This window comes from Phocoena sinus, chromosome 10 (genome assembly GCF_008692025.1).
Source record: "Phocoena sinus isolate mPhoSin1 chromosome 10, mPhoSin1.pri, whole genome shotgun sequence".
Classification (NCBI taxonomy): Eukaryota; Metazoa; Chordata; class Mammalia; order Artiodactyla; family Phocoenidae; genus Phocoena; species Phocoena sinus.
This window is the reverse complement of record NC_045772.1, coordinates 66326565-66344640: the sequence shown is the minus strand read 5'-3', so window position 1 is coordinate 66344640 and position 18076 is coordinate 66326565. Positions and strand designations below refer to the sequence as shown.

Here is an 18076-nt window from a genome sequence, read left to right as displayed (position 1 = left end):
AAAATTGCTGTCAATTAAACTAAAACACAATGCTTTCTTTTCTCTTTTTATTTTGTCAGTCTTGCTAGAAGTTTATCAATTTTGAATTTTCCAAAGAATCAGCTTTTGTTTTGTTGATTTTCTCTATTCTTATTTTCAGTTTCATTGATATATGCTCTTACCTTTGTTGCTTTTCTTCCTTCTGCTTTCTTTTGACTTATTTTGTTCTTTTTTTCCTAGTTTCTTAACATAGGAACTTAAATTATTGATTTGAGACCGTTCCTCGTTTCTAATGTAAGCATTTTAGTGCTATAAATTTTCCTCTCAACACTGCATTATATGCATCCCACATATTTTGATATGTTTTTTTTAATTTTTAGTCAGTTCTATGTATTTAAAATTTCCTTTGATACTTTTTCTGTGACCCATGGATTATATAGAAGTGTGTTGTTTAATTTCCATGACTTTGTGTTATTGATTTTTAGTTGATTCCATAATGGTCAGAAAACACACTTTGTATGATTTTAATTCTCTTAAATTTGTTGAGGTTTGTTTTATGGTCCATGATATGGTCTATCTTGGTCAATGTTCCATGGGTGCTTGAAAAAATTCTGTGTATTCTGCTGCTGGAGATGTAATGTTCCATGTGTATCATTTAGAACATTTTGGTTGATTGTGTTGTTCAGATCTCTATCTTTGCAGATTTTCTGTCTGGTAGTTCTATCAGTTTCTGAGAGATTAATGTGGAGATCTGAAACAAATTGTGGATTCATCTTTCTAGTTCAGCTCTGTCAGTTTTTGCTTCATGTATTTTGAGGCTCTGCTGTTTGGTGTGTGCACACTTCTGCTGGTTTGATCCTTTTATCTTTATTTACATGATAGGGACAAAGGCTCACCTTTTTGTCCCTAATACTTTTCTTTCCTCTGAAGTCTACTTTATCAGATATTAATATAACCACTCCTGCTTTTCTATTATTATTACTTTTTGGCCTGTATATATTTTCTCACCCTTTTACTTTCAACCTATCTATGTCATTGAATGTAAAGCAAGTTTCTTGTTATCAGCATAGAGTTGGGTCATAATTTTTATTCATTCTTCTAATCTTTTTTTTTTGATTGGTATACTTAACCATTTACATTTAAAGTAATTACTGGTATGTAATTGCTTACGTCTGTCACTTTATTATTTCTTTTCTTTTTGTTTCTTCTCATTCTCATTATTCTGTTTCTCTTTCCTTGGTTTCCAGTGGGTTAACCATTTTTGAGGAATTCATCTTGGTTTATTGATAGTGTTTTTGAACATATTTCTCTGGATAGTTTTGTAGTGGTTGCTCTGGGTATTGCAGTATACATATGTTACTTATCACAGTCAACTGGTATCAACATTTAATCACCTTGAGCAAATTGTGAAGACCTCACTTCTATTTAGGTCTCTGTTACCTGCACCATTTAAAAAATTATTTCCTTGAGTATGAGATGGTATTATGATTTTTGTTTCAATCACAAAATGTATTTATAAAACTCATGAAGAGAAGAATAGTCTATTGTATATATCCATATTTCTGGTCTTTCCTTTGTTTCTTCTTTACTGTTGCTCTAACATCTGTTCTTTTATCATTTACTTTCTTTTTGAAGGATGTTCTTTAGTCAATCATTAAGAGTAGGTCTGCAACAATTCTTTCAGTTTTCCTTTTTCTGGGAGTGTAGTTATTTCCCTTCATTCCTGAAGGACAGTTCTGCTGGATATAGAATTTGCAGTTGACAGTTCTTTTCCTCTCAGCGCTTGAAAAATGCTGTGCTGTTTCTTTCTGATCTCCACATGTTTTGATAAGAAATCCTCAAACATTTGAATTAGTGTTCTTCTATAGATAACATTTTATTTCTCTTGAGATGCTTTCAAGACTTTTTCCTTACCTTTAGTTTTTAGAAGTTTGACTATTATTTGGTGTGGACATTTTTTTATTTATCCTTTGGGTATCACTGAGATTTTAAAAATATGTAGCTCTGTATCTTTCACCAAATTTGGGAAATATTTAGTCATTATTTCTTCAAATAGTCTTTTAGCACCAATTTCTTTCTCATTTCCTTCTAGGATTCTGATAATACAAATGTTGACTTTTTTGTTTGTTTTTGCCACATATGTTCACAGCTCAGTTCTCTTATTTCCTTCTCTCTTTCTCTCTCCCTCCCTCCCTTCTTTCCTTCCTTCTTTCCTTCCTTCCCTCCCCTCGTCCCTCCCTCCTTCTCTCTCTCCTCCTTCCTTCCTTCCTTCTTCCTTCATTCCTTCCTCCCTCCCCCTCCTCCCTCTCTCCCTCTCTCTCTCTCTCTCTCTCTCACCCTTTCTTTCTTTCTTTCTTTCCCCAGTCTCTTTCCTTCCTTTCTGTTGTTCAGATTAGGTGAATTCTATCGATATTTACTCAAGTTCACTGATTCTATCCTCCATCATCTCCATTCTACTACTGAGAACAACCAATGTATTTTTCTTTAAATTTCTATTATTGCATTTTTCAGTTTATAATTTCCATTTGGTTCTTTTTTGAATTTCAGTTTCTTTGTTGAGATGTTCTATTTTTTTCACTCATTTCATGGAAATTGATAACTGATCACTGAAGCATTTTTATGATTACTGCTTTAAAAGCTTTTCAGATAATTCCAATATCTGATTCATCTCAGTGTTAGCATCAGTTGATTATCTTTTTCAGTCAAATTTTAATTTTCTTCATTCTTGGTATGACAGATGATTTTTAATTGTGTATCAGACGTTCTATTTAAATTTTTTACTGTAGCAGGCAGTCACTCTGTTTAGATTTGACACAAAGGTCCTGGCCTACTTTATGGCTGTAGTACTAAGTACAGTTTAATGTTAAGAATCTTTGTTGTTTTATTTGCTCTGCTTGGTTTATGTGACTCTGCTGGGGCTTCTACTGATCCCTGATATTTCTGTGGTAAGAAAATAAAATATATTCTTTTAATTCACTAAGTATGTGATAATTTTTTTTTTTTTTTTGCAGTACGCAGGTCTCTCACTGTTGTGGCCTCTCCCGTTTTGGAGCACAGGCTCTGGATGCGCAGGCTCAGCAGCCATAGCCCATGGGCCCAGCCTCTCCATGGCATATGGGATCTTCCCGGACCAGGACACGAGCCCGTGTCCCCTGCATCAGCAGGCAGACTCTCAACCACTGCGCCACCAGGGAAGCCCGTGGTAATTTTTTATAGCAGCAAAAGAAATCTACTACAGAGTATGTGGAAAGCGTGTGCATATATGTGTGTGTGGAGGTGAGTGGTCAAAGATAGGAATCATGTTCTTGTGCATAATGCTTGCTCTTGTACTCCATCTCTTTACCTGATAACTCCAATGTGTACTTTAGGACTTAGCTTATGGAGTATCTGTTGCCAGCAATCCCTGACTACTTCTCTTTCCCAAGGCTGATGTGGTCATTCCCCTTAGTAGTTCCAGGGAATCCTGGGTATATACTAAAGAATTTTCCATTTTATATTGTAACTATCTGTATACATGTGCTCCCTCCTCTAGACTATAAGCTCCTTAAAGATGAGGACTACTCTATTCTTGTACCTAGTGTGGAATCTGGCACATGTTCCTCACTGAGTAGATGTTTACCTGTTAAATTATTCAGCCTGAGTGGCAAGGCAGAGTGTTCTTCAGAAGCACTTGACTTATCTACTCATTTCCAGGACCAAGCTGCAGAAATCATTGCTGCATGGTATACTTTGGAATTCTCCCATTGGAGAGAGTTCTTCCATCCCTTATTCGTGACTATTGCCAAACATTTGAACTAGAGTTGTAACTATGTTCAAGAAAGAATCTTCTGACATTTCCAACAATTCCAAGCTAAATGATCTTGGGAATTGCATTACACAGAAATTATTCCAGCAAAAATGAAGAAACTAAAGCTCAATAAAATTAAATGACTTGACCAAAACATGTATATGGGACTCAAATCCTGGTCTACTGACTATGCTACACCATTTTCTTCATGTCATCCCTATCTTGTCCCAGCCCCACCTCTGGCCATGGTCTGCCCCATCCTTTTAGGTTCTGCTTCAGTCACCAATGACTATTCCCTAATTGTGAATTGCAATTTCATTTAATTCTGCCTTTAGACTCAGCTGAAAATATAGAAATTGGCAGTATGCATTCATTCTTTTTCCAGAAAATATAAATAGAAAATTTTTTTCTTCTGAAAAGTTTTTCCTAACAATAAAAGGAATATATAGTCTTTGTAGAAAATTTAGAAAATAACAGAAACATATGAAGATGAAAACCAACATTGCTAATTATTTTACTACTTACAAATATCTACTTTTAACATTTTAGGTCTCTTTCATTTTTTTCTATGCCTATTTTTTCTATTCCATGTAGTTTTAATATGTAAACTTGGGATAAGAAAGCATTTATTCTTGGTTTTTTTTTCACTTAATATTATACCATAGTTTTTCATTTCATTGGTGATTATTCAAAAACATTTTTAATGACTGTGTCATATTCTAGCCTATGAAGGTCCTAGAATTTATTAAATCATTCCACAATTTTGGATATTTGGAGTATTTCAAAATTGTAACCCATTATATGTTGAAAGAATACATGAGTACATATTAGTCAATTCACTTCTCTGATTATTTCCTGAGAATAGATTCTTATAAAAGAAATTGGTGGATCAAAAGACAAGAACATTGAATTTTGTAGTTTCATATTGCTGCCATAACAAATTATCACAAATTTAGCAGATTAAAATGACACATTTATTATCTCACAGATTTGTAGGGTCACAAGCCTGGCTGGCTCAACAGAGTACTCTGCTTAGGGTCTCTCAAGCCTCAAATCAAGGTGTTGGTGCCCTAGGCTCCTATTTGGAGGCTCAGAGAAGAATCATCTTATTGGCCCATTTAAGTTGTTGGAAGAATTCATTTCTTTTTCACAGTTTCCATGTGGTCTCCTCCATCTTCAAGCCATCAATGGCAAGTTGAGTCCCTCTTACACTTTGAATATTTTTGACTTTAGCTGAAGAAAGTTCTTTGATTTTAAGGGCTTATGTTACTAGATTATTCAGGATAATCTCCCTGTTTTAAGATCTGTATTTCAGTTATATCTACCAAGTCCCATTTCCCTACATATTTTCAGGTGCCAGGGATTAGAGTGTGAATACCTTTGGGGGACCATTCTGACTACTACAAACATTTGTGAGGATCTTTATAAGTATGGTCAGAATGCTTTCCAGATAAGATTAACAAAACAAAGATTTCTGTCACCAGAATGAGAGTGATCCACTCCCCACACTCACCAGGACAGAATATTACTTTTTCTTTATCTTAGTACTCTGACGGGTAAAGCATTTTTATTTAATTATGTCTTTACTTGCCTGTCTTTGATTCATAGCAAGGTCATACTATTTGTAAATACTCATTCACCATCCATTTCTTGTCAGTGATTTCATGACCGTTACCCATTCTTCTATTAGATTCTTGGTATTTCCCTTATTAATTTGTATTATCTTCATACATTAAGAATATATTGGTCTGTATTTTGTAGTAGCTATTATTTTTAATTGTTTATTCTTTAAAGTACAGAATTATTTTTTACTGTTGTGTAGTTATGTGTATTCATCATTGCCTTTGTGATTTCTTCCATTGTGTTTTACTTTCACATGCAGCTATCAAATAGTTTTTCCTAAAATGTCTCCTGGTTATGTTTTGGATTTCATATTGAATTTTTTCATTTTGGTGTGTGGTGTAAAGTTATTTTTTAACTTTTTAAAAAAATCAGTTTCTTCAACAGTAATAATTAGTACAAATTTTTTTATTGGGAAAAGACAGTCATGAAGATGCATGCTACAGAAGCAAAGTTTATGCAAACTGCTTCTGCACATGAAGGAAAATGCAGAGAAAATGGCAGAACTTCCAAGCTGGTAAATAAGAACCAAATGAAATAATTTCTCGTTTCCTCTATATGTGCCTGTAACAAGGGATGAGAGAACTAATGAAGTTGATTACAAGTAGCCAGAAAAGATTTTTGATGTTCTGGGCTTATCTAGGTAGTTCTGGGTCTCCTAATGAAGATTTAAAGTGACTTAGAAAAAGTTATTTTTAATCAAAGAGCTGTATAAAACAAGAACTAAATTAGCATACATTAAATAAAGCTAACTACAAGGCAAAAATACACTAACATAAAAAAAAAGAGAGAGAGAAAGAAGACTCTTACCCTCCAAATTTGAAAATCTAAAAATTAATTATGATAATACCATTCCAATTAATCTTATCCCAGTAAGAGAGGAATTGCAGAACACCTTTAGGAAAATGAGTAAACATGCCATAGACTGGGAAAATATATTTGCAATTTGACAGAGGACATGTATTCAGAATACATAAAGAAGTCTGACAAATACACAATAAAAAGACAAACAACTTAATTTTAAAAATAAGCAAGAGATTTGAACAGACCCTTTACAAAAGGATAGATGAATGGCTATTAAATACATGAAAAGTGTCCAACACTAGTCATCAGGGAAATGGAAATGAAAATCACGATGAGATAACATTTCACACCTACTTGAAAGGCTCTGAAGTACAAAAGACAATGTCAAATGTCAGCAGGGATGTGGAGCAACTGGAACTTGTATGTATTACTGGTGAAAATGAAAATGGTGGAACCACCTTGGAGACCTACTTGGAAGTTTCTTAGAAAGTTAAGCATAAACTTAGCACATGACCTGTCAATCCCACTACTAGTCCATTTCTACCCAACCCTCATCACTCCCATGTTGCTTTCCCTTGTCCCAAATCTTCCATGTCTTTATTTTATTATTTTCATCTTTCTTCTAGTCCCTCTTTTTCCATCCCAAATGAATTCTCCCTAATTCACCATAAAGAGTCATTTCTGCCACACCCATTCTAGGATGATATAAAATAAGAATGATTTAGAATTAGCTGTGTATTTTGCCAAAATAAGATGGCAACTATATTTTTGAAAGCTATAAATGTTAGTTATATGTCAAGAGTAACAATAAAAATGGAACATATACCAAAATAAAAGAGACAATATTTAGATTAAAAATGTTTTTTCATGTATAAATAATTCACAGCCTTCAGCAATAGAAAGAAAATTACATCATAGTCATTTGAAAAGTTCATTTATTATATACCAATATACACTTTCTGTAATAAAAAAGCCTCCCAATACATTGAACCATCTTATAAATGAAATAAGAAAATAAAGTTTTCATCTGTTTTTAAATGGGGCTAAATTAACCAGTACAAGATGCCATATGTATGTCTGCCCTGCAGTCTATGAGATCTATGATCCTGAAAAAGGCCATGAGAAAAAAATGGTGCTTTATTATTTGGCACTGTAGTATTGCTCTTGAATATTTATATAATTAAACATGTTGATATTTTCAAGTCAGTCATTTCAAATGTAAAGCATTCAAAATATATACAGATCTTACAGTTTTTCAATTTTTTGGATCAATCTTTGTTATTTACATTTAAATACATTCAGACCAAACATTTTTTTTAACACTCAGAAGGTACCTTTTTTCACTTTCTATTTTGATACACTCTTTAGATGAATGAAAATAGAAATATATCTTAAAAATGCTATTTGGCAAATTTTTTCCAATAATAGTATGTCAGAAGTTATGATAGTTTCTAGTAATGCTCAATTTCCTTAACAAAGTACACCATTTTACAGTATTATGACTCTAGAAAATAATACAGAAAACAAATATATATTTACTTAAGGCACATTCCAGCAAAAACTATTGAAATATGATTTAATTTTATCATACTTATATATACCTATATTTCATACTTGGCTGTACTAAAATATACAATAAATGTGCTTGATACTGATTGAGAAAAAAAAAGGAGCAAACTCCAGAAATTCTAGGCAATGAATATTTAATTTTAAATCCATTTCATGAAACTATGTTGTAGAAGTGAGCAAGCGTAATCATTTGCATCTCTTTGTAGTGTTAGCATTTTTATTTTTATAGAAAATGGGTCAATATTGTATTAAATAGCAAATGAATGTCAGCAAATACCTGTGCAAGCTAAACTGAATGAAATCCTATCTTAGACCTGCTAAATTAAAAGAACAACCTTAGAGCTTCCCTGGTGGCGCAGTGGTTGAGAGTCCGCCTGCCGATGCAGGGGACACGGGTTCGTGCCCCGGTCTGGGGAGATCCCACATGCCGCGGAGCGGCTGGGCCCGTGAGCCATGGCCGCTGAGCCTGCGCGTCCGGAGCCTGTGCTCCGCAACGGGAGAGGCCACACAGTGAGAGGCCCGTGTACCAAACAAACAAAAAAAAAAAAAATAGAACAACCTTAGTATTGATAATTATTTGCAAATAGGGAACTTACTTTCTTCTAGGTGATTACGATAATATTGTAAACATTGAAGAAGAGCATTACTGAACTATATAACTCAGATTTCAAATTTAAAATATCCCCAATAAACAGATACGTACACATGGATTTTTGGGCCCATCAAATTAATTCCCTACTCTCATCCCCAATAATATAAATGTTTGACTGTGAAGAGAGAAAACTACACATGTAAAAAATAAAAATCAAATGTACCGTACATTAAAATTCTGATGACTACAGAATAAGATTATATACATAAACATATAGCAATCACAGTTTCCTGCACTGAATGTTTATCAAATAAAAATGTATCAAACAATACTGGGTAGTGTAGCTCCACGTGAATCGTGGTCTTCTAAAAATTCTGAATGAGAATGGAAGACGAGAGGGAGGGCATTGTTCAGTGACAAAACTATGACAAGAGGATTGGGAATACCATTGATAAATGCTTCCAGAACACGCAATTTAGCTATAAGCATTGTTTTGCTGTTGTTCTATAATTTAAATAAAGCCCCTCTCTATGTTTTGTAAGATGTTTTAACATTTACAAAAGATCTACTGAATGAAGAAGTCACTAATTCAATGTCACAAACAGGATGGGCAAAATATTCCTTTAGTGTTGACCATAAGATGTTCTAGCCTGGTGTCTCATGTACTGTACAGAGACAGTTCATAAAACATGACTTTTGCCTCTGTTATTAAATACACCCAGGGTATTTGGTGTAATATTGAGGGAAGGCGTTAAATAGTAATAGCTTTGCCACCAGGGCATTTTTGTTTGATGTTCTGAGAATACAGGAATTTGGTAATTTTGTGGGGGGAGAAGGTGGGAGGAGAGGGAAGAGGGTATTATCATGCAGCTACCCTTATTCTGCTTGTGCAGAAGCAAAAATACATCATCTCACACTGCTCTAGTAAAACCTGGGTAGAAGTGTGCACCACAGATTTTAAACACATAAACAGCCATTTGTGATGAAAATGATGATTTCCTCTTCTGCAGGTGCCTGGTGATATTGCTGGTAAACATCTTTGGAATCTTCCTGTTATTTCCTGTGAATAACATTCCAATCGAGATAACTCAAAAGTCTTTGGGTTTGCAACTATCTCCAACAGGAAAATACAGTATTTTTCCTTGGGTTAGTGATGCTTGGAATTTGGGGGATTGTAAATCCAGTCAATTATAATGAGTGCCATGCTTCCAATCATAAAGATGATTCCAACCACAAGGAAAATTAAAGCCTGTAAGTCAGAGAGAACTTGTCAGGGAACACAGAAACTATACTTCCTTAGTACAGTTTGCTTTTATAAGTTGCTTACTTAAGGCAGTCATCTGATTTGCATATTGAATTATATTATCCTTATAGCTTAGATGTCCATGCCTAGCAGTTCAATCAATTTAGAACCCTAGCTGGGGAAAGAGGATGAATACAGTAGTAGTGAGATTTAACCCAAATGTTCAAAATAGAAAAATGGTTAATTTATTTGGTACATCAAAATGATGGAATACCCTGTAATCATTACGAATCAAGCAATAGAAAAAGATTTAATGACCTAGGGAGTGCTCACAATCTTTTAGGTGAAAAGGGTCAGGTTATAAAAGAGTGGTATGTATGATACGATTAAATTTTTTAAAGCAAACAAAAACAAAAGCCTACTATAATGCATGTTTCATATTCCTTGAAAAAAACTTCAAAGTGTATGCGTGTGTATGTAATTACATATATTCACATATATATACATGTACATATAATTATATACAAATATTTCATAATTTTAACACTAGAAGGAGCCTTATATATTACCACACAGATCAATCTCCTAATTCTACATGTGAGGAAAGAGCAGCTAAAGATTTTATTTCACTAGAAAGGATCTAGTAGAAATTTTACTCGCTTTTATATCTGGTCAAACTGAAAATAAAAAGACAAGTAATTTGCCAAGGTCACACTGCTGTAAAAGTCCAAGCAGAATGGACTACATAGAGTGGAAATTATGGGGCAAGATGATGGGGGGAGCTTTTGATACCAAAGTCCCTGAACCATCCAGAGAGGAGAATGATTCCCAGGCAAAATTCAGGGTCAGTCAGTCAGACTCAAGCCTTAATATAAGACTTTATCAAGCAGTCATTGATAATATTTAATATTGGAAAAACAATTATTTCTAGTATATATTTTTGCAGTACTATCATGGGAAAGAAATATATACTCCCTAGGTTAATAAGGCTGTAAATTATACTATAAGAGATTAACTGGAAAACGAATGGTTCTGTTTCTTAGTCCACATCAGGGAACAACAAGATACTGAGGAGGGGAAAACAGAAGCAACATTTTTTTTTTTTTTGGCCTTACAAACCTAACAAATATGACCAAAATGTTTAAATTTTTTCATCACACTGCTAGGGAACCTAATTCCTTTCTGCATAATTTCCGGTGGATAATGCAGCAATAGCTTGGTGGTGGAAACTGGAATATATGGAAACCTGTGGGCAAACTCCATTAGCATTTGACAGGTAGGAAGGACTCAGCACAAGACATTTAATATTTGAAGAGAAGAAGTCCTGGAATCATCTGAGTGACAGAAATCCATGTCCCCTTTCTCTCCACCAGAGAGTTCCAGCCCATCTTTGATTTTTGATTCTTGTTCCTCAATTCATTTTTTGGAACTGTGTGCATGCATTTCCTGGTTTACTCGATGTAGTCAAAGAGCAAGTTATAATGGGAGAGATTGCGAATCTTACTTACCCCGACCTTTTGGGGTGACCTAAGAGGTTCTTTCTTGACAAGTTTAAGATAAAAAACTGCTGGAAGAATGAAAATCAGCATAGTGGCAGAAGAAGCCCCTGAGGAGAGACACCGGACAGGTCAAATTCTTACTCAGCAGGGCAGAGACCCAAGGGCATACACTTGAAAGAAACCAAATCTAAAGCGACCCTAATCAAAGCACGAAAAGCTCTATAGGCTCATGGATGCTTATTCAAAAAGGTATGTTTATAAATAAAATTTAAATGCACCTAACATCATAGCTGGCTAGTAAGTATACATCACATATAATAACAAAAAGGCTGAATGTTACAAATTTATAGGAAATTAGTAATATAAACACATACTAAGAAGGCTGAACTCATCACACACCCTTCTGATCCACTTCTAACTTTTCAAGTTGCTTACACCTGAGTTTTTAAAGTTTTATATTGTATTTAAAATGTGAGTAAACCCTCAAATCAGCAGAATGGAAAATCAAATATATTACAAGGCCACCCAGTTAAGGGAAATAATATGCTTTACAAAGTCAACCTCCTCTTCCTCCAAAGACATCCTTTAAGGCTCAGCTGATACTCACAGACCTAAGAGGGCATCCTGTAGGTAAAATCTATCTTCCTTCCTCTTTGATGCAGAGTTAAGACCTAGGTCCAAATCCTGGGTTCACTTCAAGGTATATGACTTGACTTCTATGAGGCTCAGTTGCCTTGTCTGTCAGAAAAGGCAGCTAGACTAGATGACCTGTAAAGTAGGTTTTAGCACTAACATTTTCTGATCCCATGAATAACGTCCAATGTCGCCTGGGAGGGAGGGACGGTGACCAGCTGGACTAGTAGGAATTCTGTGAGCCTGAGATGGACTGGGATGCTTGACCTCCCATCACTGGCTCCCTCCATTTATGGACAGCTTGAGTTGATTAGATAAAAACCTTTCTGAAGCTTACCTATGAATCCAAAGATGTATTTTATCGTTGGCACCAGGATGACCAAAACATTATTAAGTGCAATAAGTATGGCTGCAATCAGGAAATGTCTTATCCAGCTGAAGGGTCTTTTGGGAAATAACAGTGTGGTCACTGATGTACGAATCTACAGCAAGGAAGTGCAAAGGCAAGGTCACTGCTTTGTTTTTGTTTTTAATTGAAGTATAGTTAATTTATAATGTGTTAGTTTCAAGAGCATAGCAAAGTGATTCAGTTATACATATATATATATATTTTTTTCTCTTTCAGATTCTTTTCCATTATAGGTTATTACAAGATACTGAGTATGGTTCCATGTGCTATATAATAGGTCCTTGTTGGTTACTTATTTTATATACAGTAATGTGTATGTTTTAATCCCAAACTCCTAATTTATTTCTATCCCCTGTCACTGCTTTGTTTTTAACTTTATCTACTGTTTCAAATATTCTCACCCCTCTAAAGCATTTTCTTTGTTTTTCCTTTTTCTCCCAGAAAAGATCTTGATGTTGATTTTTTTTTAAATTTAAAAAATTTCAGTAAAGTAAAAATAACATAAAATGTACCATCTTAGTCACTTTTAAATGTACAGTCCAGTGGTATTAAGTACATTCATATTGTTGTGTAAGTTTGATGCTGATTTTTGATGTTTGGGAACGTGTCATTTTCCTTGGTGATCTATCTTGTGCTCCCCTTCTCTGCTTTCAGAATTATTTTCTTGAAAATAATCTCAGTCAGAAAGAGATAAAAGAACAGATAAGATATATAATTCAGAGACACAATAAAACCCTTGTTGATTTCTAATCATGTCTCATCAGCCTGGATTAAGTATGAAGGGCAAGCACTGAATTTATTTGCATGTGATTGTGAACAGAATTTTTACAAACCTGGTGTTTCTTAATTTTACATTTGATTTACCATTTTTGTTGCCTGATATTTTAAAAAATATGATATATTTTGTGTTCACTCCTTTCACCTCCCCACAAGTATAGATTATAAATGCACAAAAGGCAAAGAACAAGACCTAATAATCTTAACATTCCTCATTTCTACCTTAGTGTCTTGCATGCAGGAGGCACTCAATAAATGTTGACTTAAATTGAACAGAGCAAAACTTTTTCCTCCCTTTGAGATCCTTGACAGATTTCAGCCCTATTTCAGCAGCTGAAATAAGTAGGGGAAGGGTCAAGAGAGGCTCCAGTTGTAGCACCTGCTCAAGTTACCCTGATGTAACCGGATAAAAAGATCCTTGTGGGTAGAGGGAGGAAGTGCCATTTATGTTTGAACAGCTTAACAAAGTTGGAAATATTCTTATCTTTTGAATCTTTTAGAGGACACTTTTGGACTTAGTGGAATTCATTTATTGGCTTTTCAATAAGAGAGCACTTGAGTTAAGCTAGAACTTCCCATTTTTAGAAATGCTAGGATTGATTTTCACTTTAAAATTTTGCTTCTGAAGTCTCTTAATGGTGTGGAGATGGGAATTCACTTAAAAGAGAGAAAATGTAAAATATATTTTGAAACACACATATGAATGACAAAAACTTTGAGCTGAATTGCTTGCAGTGTCTAATGTGACATTCTCTTCATACCAGTACACCAAAAATTAAAGCCATCTGCTTAGGTTTAAAAGGCAATTTCACTTCCAGAATGGCAAGGCCAGATAGTCTCTGGAAACGGTTTGTTTGTAACGGATTTTAAAATTTGGATGAGTGAAAATTATGAATCTCACTCTGAAAAGTAGACTGAGGAAAACAAATGGTTTGATTTTGTTTTCCCCAGCAGCTTGGAAATTCTCCTTTATGTCCTACAATTAGTGCTTATTCAATATTGTCCAAACTTAATAAGCTTAAAATAAGCTTTCTATGGTTCATACATAGTGCTTAAGGAACTATTTGTCTGAAAGTGATAAACTTATAGCATAAACAAGTAGAATACAGGTTATTTTCAGGCAGGGGTCACAGGTATGTGCTTTTTTAGCCCTTTGTTGAAATAATGCCTTTAATTCTATAAGTTGAGTTAGAGGCAAACCTATTTGTACAGGGCCTCTGAATGTAAATAAATACAGTTTCCTAAGGTCTCACGTCTCCCAGAAAGATTGAGATTTGGCCTAATGATGTAATAGTATAGAAAGTTTACAGGAATAATGATTGAAGTAAATGGTGAAATCTTGCTCTTCAGAGTGAATAAGGAGTAACAAAATCCCAAACAGAACTGAAGGCATTTAGAGTTGCCAATGCATTCCTAAAATGGGCAACAGGGAAAATAGGGAGATGGAAGGCTGCTGATGGTGGTAGTTGGTGGAAAAGAATAGAATGAAACTTGCTAGTCATTCCATGTGTAAACGCTGCCTTGAGGAGTGAGCCTGGGATTGCGAGGTCCCCAGCAGCTCTGTTTACCTGTGTGTCAAGATAGAGGTGACTCTGACTTATTACCCAGAAAGCCAGTGCCCTTTTCTCTCTGACACAAACTGATAAGAACCTGGAAATGTGGGTCAGATGCTGTGCGTGGGGAAGTCCCCAGCCACAGCCCCGTGAATAATTCTAGAAAAGTTCCATGCAGTTCTAGAGAAAACCTCTGTTATTTCCGGAGACAGCGTTCTGAACAGGAGCGTGTTAGGACGTGCTGTGTTCTAAAGTGGGGACTCAATGTGAGGTCAGAAACGTGGAGGTTGAGTAGAAATCGGGAGCCTTAGTTCTGCACTCTAAAAAAAAATCCATTCTGTTGCTGAGAAGTGAACCATACTTCAGTAGGATTGTGTAGGACAAGGCTGTAGCAAATACCTCTGCATCACTGTTCTATTCCAGTTCATAGCAACATCTGCCATATTTCTAGGCCTATATCTATATTCACTTCAAAACAGGAAGTCTGGGGCTTCCCTGGTGGCGCAGTGGTTAAGAATCCGCCTGCCAATGCAGGGGACACGGGTTCGAGCCCTGGTCCGGGAAGATCCCACATGCCACGGGGCAACTGGGCCCGTGAGCCACAACTACTGAGCCTGCGCGTCTGGAGCCTGCGCTCCACAACGAGAGGCCGCGACAGTGAGAGGCCCGCGCACCGCGATGAAGAGTGGGCCCTGCTCGCCGCAACTAGCGAAAGCCCTCGCATAGAAACGAAGACCCAACACAGCCAAAAATAAATAAATAAATAAAATTTAAAAAAAAAAAAAAAAAAAACAGGAAGTCTGAAGGCAACATAAGTGAAAAGATTGGTTTTACTGAAATAAAATGAAGAGGAAGTAGCCAAAGAATCTGAGACACGATCTCCTTTTTTTTTTTTTAAGGTGTGGTAGGTAGAAATTGAGTCTGTGTGTTCTTGATAAACACATTAGGGTTATTGGGGTTTCTGTTTTTCATGGTAATGTGTGCATTTTCTGCATAAAGGGAAGCAGAAGCTGAAAATGGCATTATTCGTCCTTGGGAAGGAGGTGCAGTCCCGTAATAGACATCCCACTCCATATCACCTCCTCCCACTACTAAGAAAGACAAAACAGTGTTGAGTGGCTTGTGAAAAAGCTAGAGTCTTAATTCTCTTTATTTATTTATTGTTCAATAAACACTTCAAGCACTTACTTTGTGCATTTTCTAAGAAGGAAAAAGCTAACCTGTCTGGAGAAAAGAAAGATAATAAATGGAGAGATAAAAGGAAAAAGCAACCACCACCATCAACAACACTTGTCATCTCTTCTTGGGCTCTTAAGAAAAAGAACCAATATATTTGTTGAAAATAGGAGAATACAAAATAATACCTAAAACTGATATATTTTAATCCAGATTAAACCTAATACATATTAGGTTTTATTTGTTTGTTTTATTATTTGTATGGGGGGATACCAAAGCAAAGTCAATAAACTTATTAGTCAAGAGTTTTCTTAATTCAAAGAAACTTGTCAGGAAAACCATGCTGTTTGACTCAGCATTGGACACATGGAAAATCTTGGTTCTAAACTGTAAGAAACAAACAAATGCATCACAACCAACTTCTATCACTTTGGGAGAGAAGTGTCTGAATGTAGCCTTGTGGCACTTGACTGGGACAGGGAGGCTGGACCCACTTTTATGTCATCCATCAAAGTCATGGAAGCTTGGTTCAAATAGCTAAGATCCTCACCCAAACTGAAGTTCATGGCAAATGTTGGCAAGGGGGCGAATCTATGCTTTTGCTAGAAAGGGCAGTTTATACACCTCAAGAAAGGGCAAGATTCATTTGGAGACGATTTTCCTTAGCAAACCTTGTTGAGCTCATCTTGTGCCAGTCACTGTGCACACGGCTTACCTTCAGGCGAAAATGTGGACAATCAAACATACCATCTCAATGTAACGTTGTAGGGGGTGAGGCAGAATTACATGCAAAATGTTTCATAAATGCTGATGTTGAGTTTAAATACATAATGGAGGATAGCAGTTAGTTAGTTTTCTGAAATTTGGTTCTAATGGTCAATTTCAGTTTTAATGGGCATCGGATGGGAAATGTTTCCAAACTACTATGGGAGATACAACTAATGGGAAATGTGTTGCCATTCCTGGTGGTCAGATTTATGCCACTGCCTGATCTGTTATACAAGGGAAGAATTTCTGTGGACAACCTGGATTGTTAATGTCAAAGTGAAATGGTCATCACTAAATGAAAGGTTGACTTTCATTTCATGTTATCATGACTGCAGCCATCAGTGTCATGCTGTGAGCAATGCATTAGTTCAACTATTAACAACTAGCTGAGTAACGACAGCCAAGTCCATTAATCTCTTGAGACCACGGCTTGAAAGCACTGTATTTAGGGTTTATGAATCAAGCGATACAGAAGCACATAACAGATTTCTTTTACAAAATGCTTTGATTCAACAATGATATGAGTGCCCACTGTGTGCCAGAATCTAACCAGTAATATCTTTACACACAAAAAGAAGGGTTCCAGATATTCTTTTCTTGGCGATGCTGTTTGCTTGGAAATTTTACATTATGGTACCCTTTCTGTCTACAGCTGTCTTCTGCCTTGTCCCCAAAATGGAGCTGATTTTAGGCTAAAGATGAGTGCATAACATTTGAAATACTTTCAGATATATGAGAGGCAAGACATTATTTAAAAGTAAACTCTTGGCCACCATAGTAATAAGGATCTGATTTCATGCACTCATGAAAAAGGAATGTGCCAAAAAATAATTCAGCACACAAGCTGCATTTAAAGTGACCGCTGTGTCATTATATGAGCAGTCCTCATCTGCTTGGCCCTGTATGGAATATTCTGTGCAGGACAGTGCTGGCTACTGACTTTTCCCCCTAAAATGAATGGTAAATTCAGTGCTTATGAAAGTAGAAGAGTTAGCAGGAAAGTGCAGACTTCTGTTTATCCATAGGTGGTGATTTTAACTCATGCAGCCCAAGTCTCCATGACCAGCCCTGCTCTGTGATCCCAGAACAACTGGCGCCAATGGAAAATGCCATGTAGGGACCGTCCTAGTACGAGTCTGATAAGAGGGTGTGTGTCAGTCTTGGCGGCAGTAGAAGAAGAGACATGTGATGGATAACATGACTATTTTTCAAGAAATTTGGTTCTAGTGTGTAATTTACTTAACATGAATCTCCTTCTCATTAGCCTTCAAGAAATCAGATTAAATAAGATGACTTTTGATTGTTGAGGTAGCACAATAAAATCGGGGGAGAAAATGAAATACCTTCAGAACTGTGTTGAAAATATAATATGATTTGAAAGTGAATGTGGTTTCGGCTTTCAAATTTCAGAAGTTATATGAATTCCTACTCATTTCTACTAATCCACAAGAGAGAAGCTCAGGATCTGCTTTTTTGGATTTGAGCTTAAAAATTAATTTCAGTTTCATTAGGTGCCATTTGTTTATTTTTATTTCCATTTCTCTAGGAGGTGGGTCAAAAAGGATCTTGCTGTGATTTTGCACAGCAAAGGAAGCCATAAACAAGACGAAAAGACAGCCCTCAGAATGGGAGAAAATATTTGCAAATGAAGCAACTGACAAAGGATT

At 35.7% G+C, this 18076-nt stretch overlaps 1 protein-coding gene across 2 annotated transcripts in view; it reads right to left on the bottom strand.

Annotated features, from left to right (window-relative positions):
• Positions 1 to 8337: 8337 nt before the first annotated feature.
• The window catches only part of SLC38A4 (solute carrier family 38 member 4), a 67002-nt gene continuing 57263 nt past the window's right edge, over positions 8338 to 18076 (bottom strand). For both annotated transcript variants that reach the window (XM_032645609.1, XM_032645608.1), the window contains exons 14-16: positions 12064 to 12208; positions 11103 to 11200; positions 8338 to 9600 (exon numbers count right to left, since the gene is read on the bottom strand). In XM_032645609.1, the coding sequence (XP_032501500.1) occupies positions 9499 to 9600; positions 11103 to 11200; positions 12064 to 12208 (345 nt within the window). In that variant the 3' untranslated portion in view covers positions 8338 to 9498. The remainder of the gene's footprint in view (positions 9601 to 11102; positions 11201 to 12063; positions 12209 to 18076) is intronic.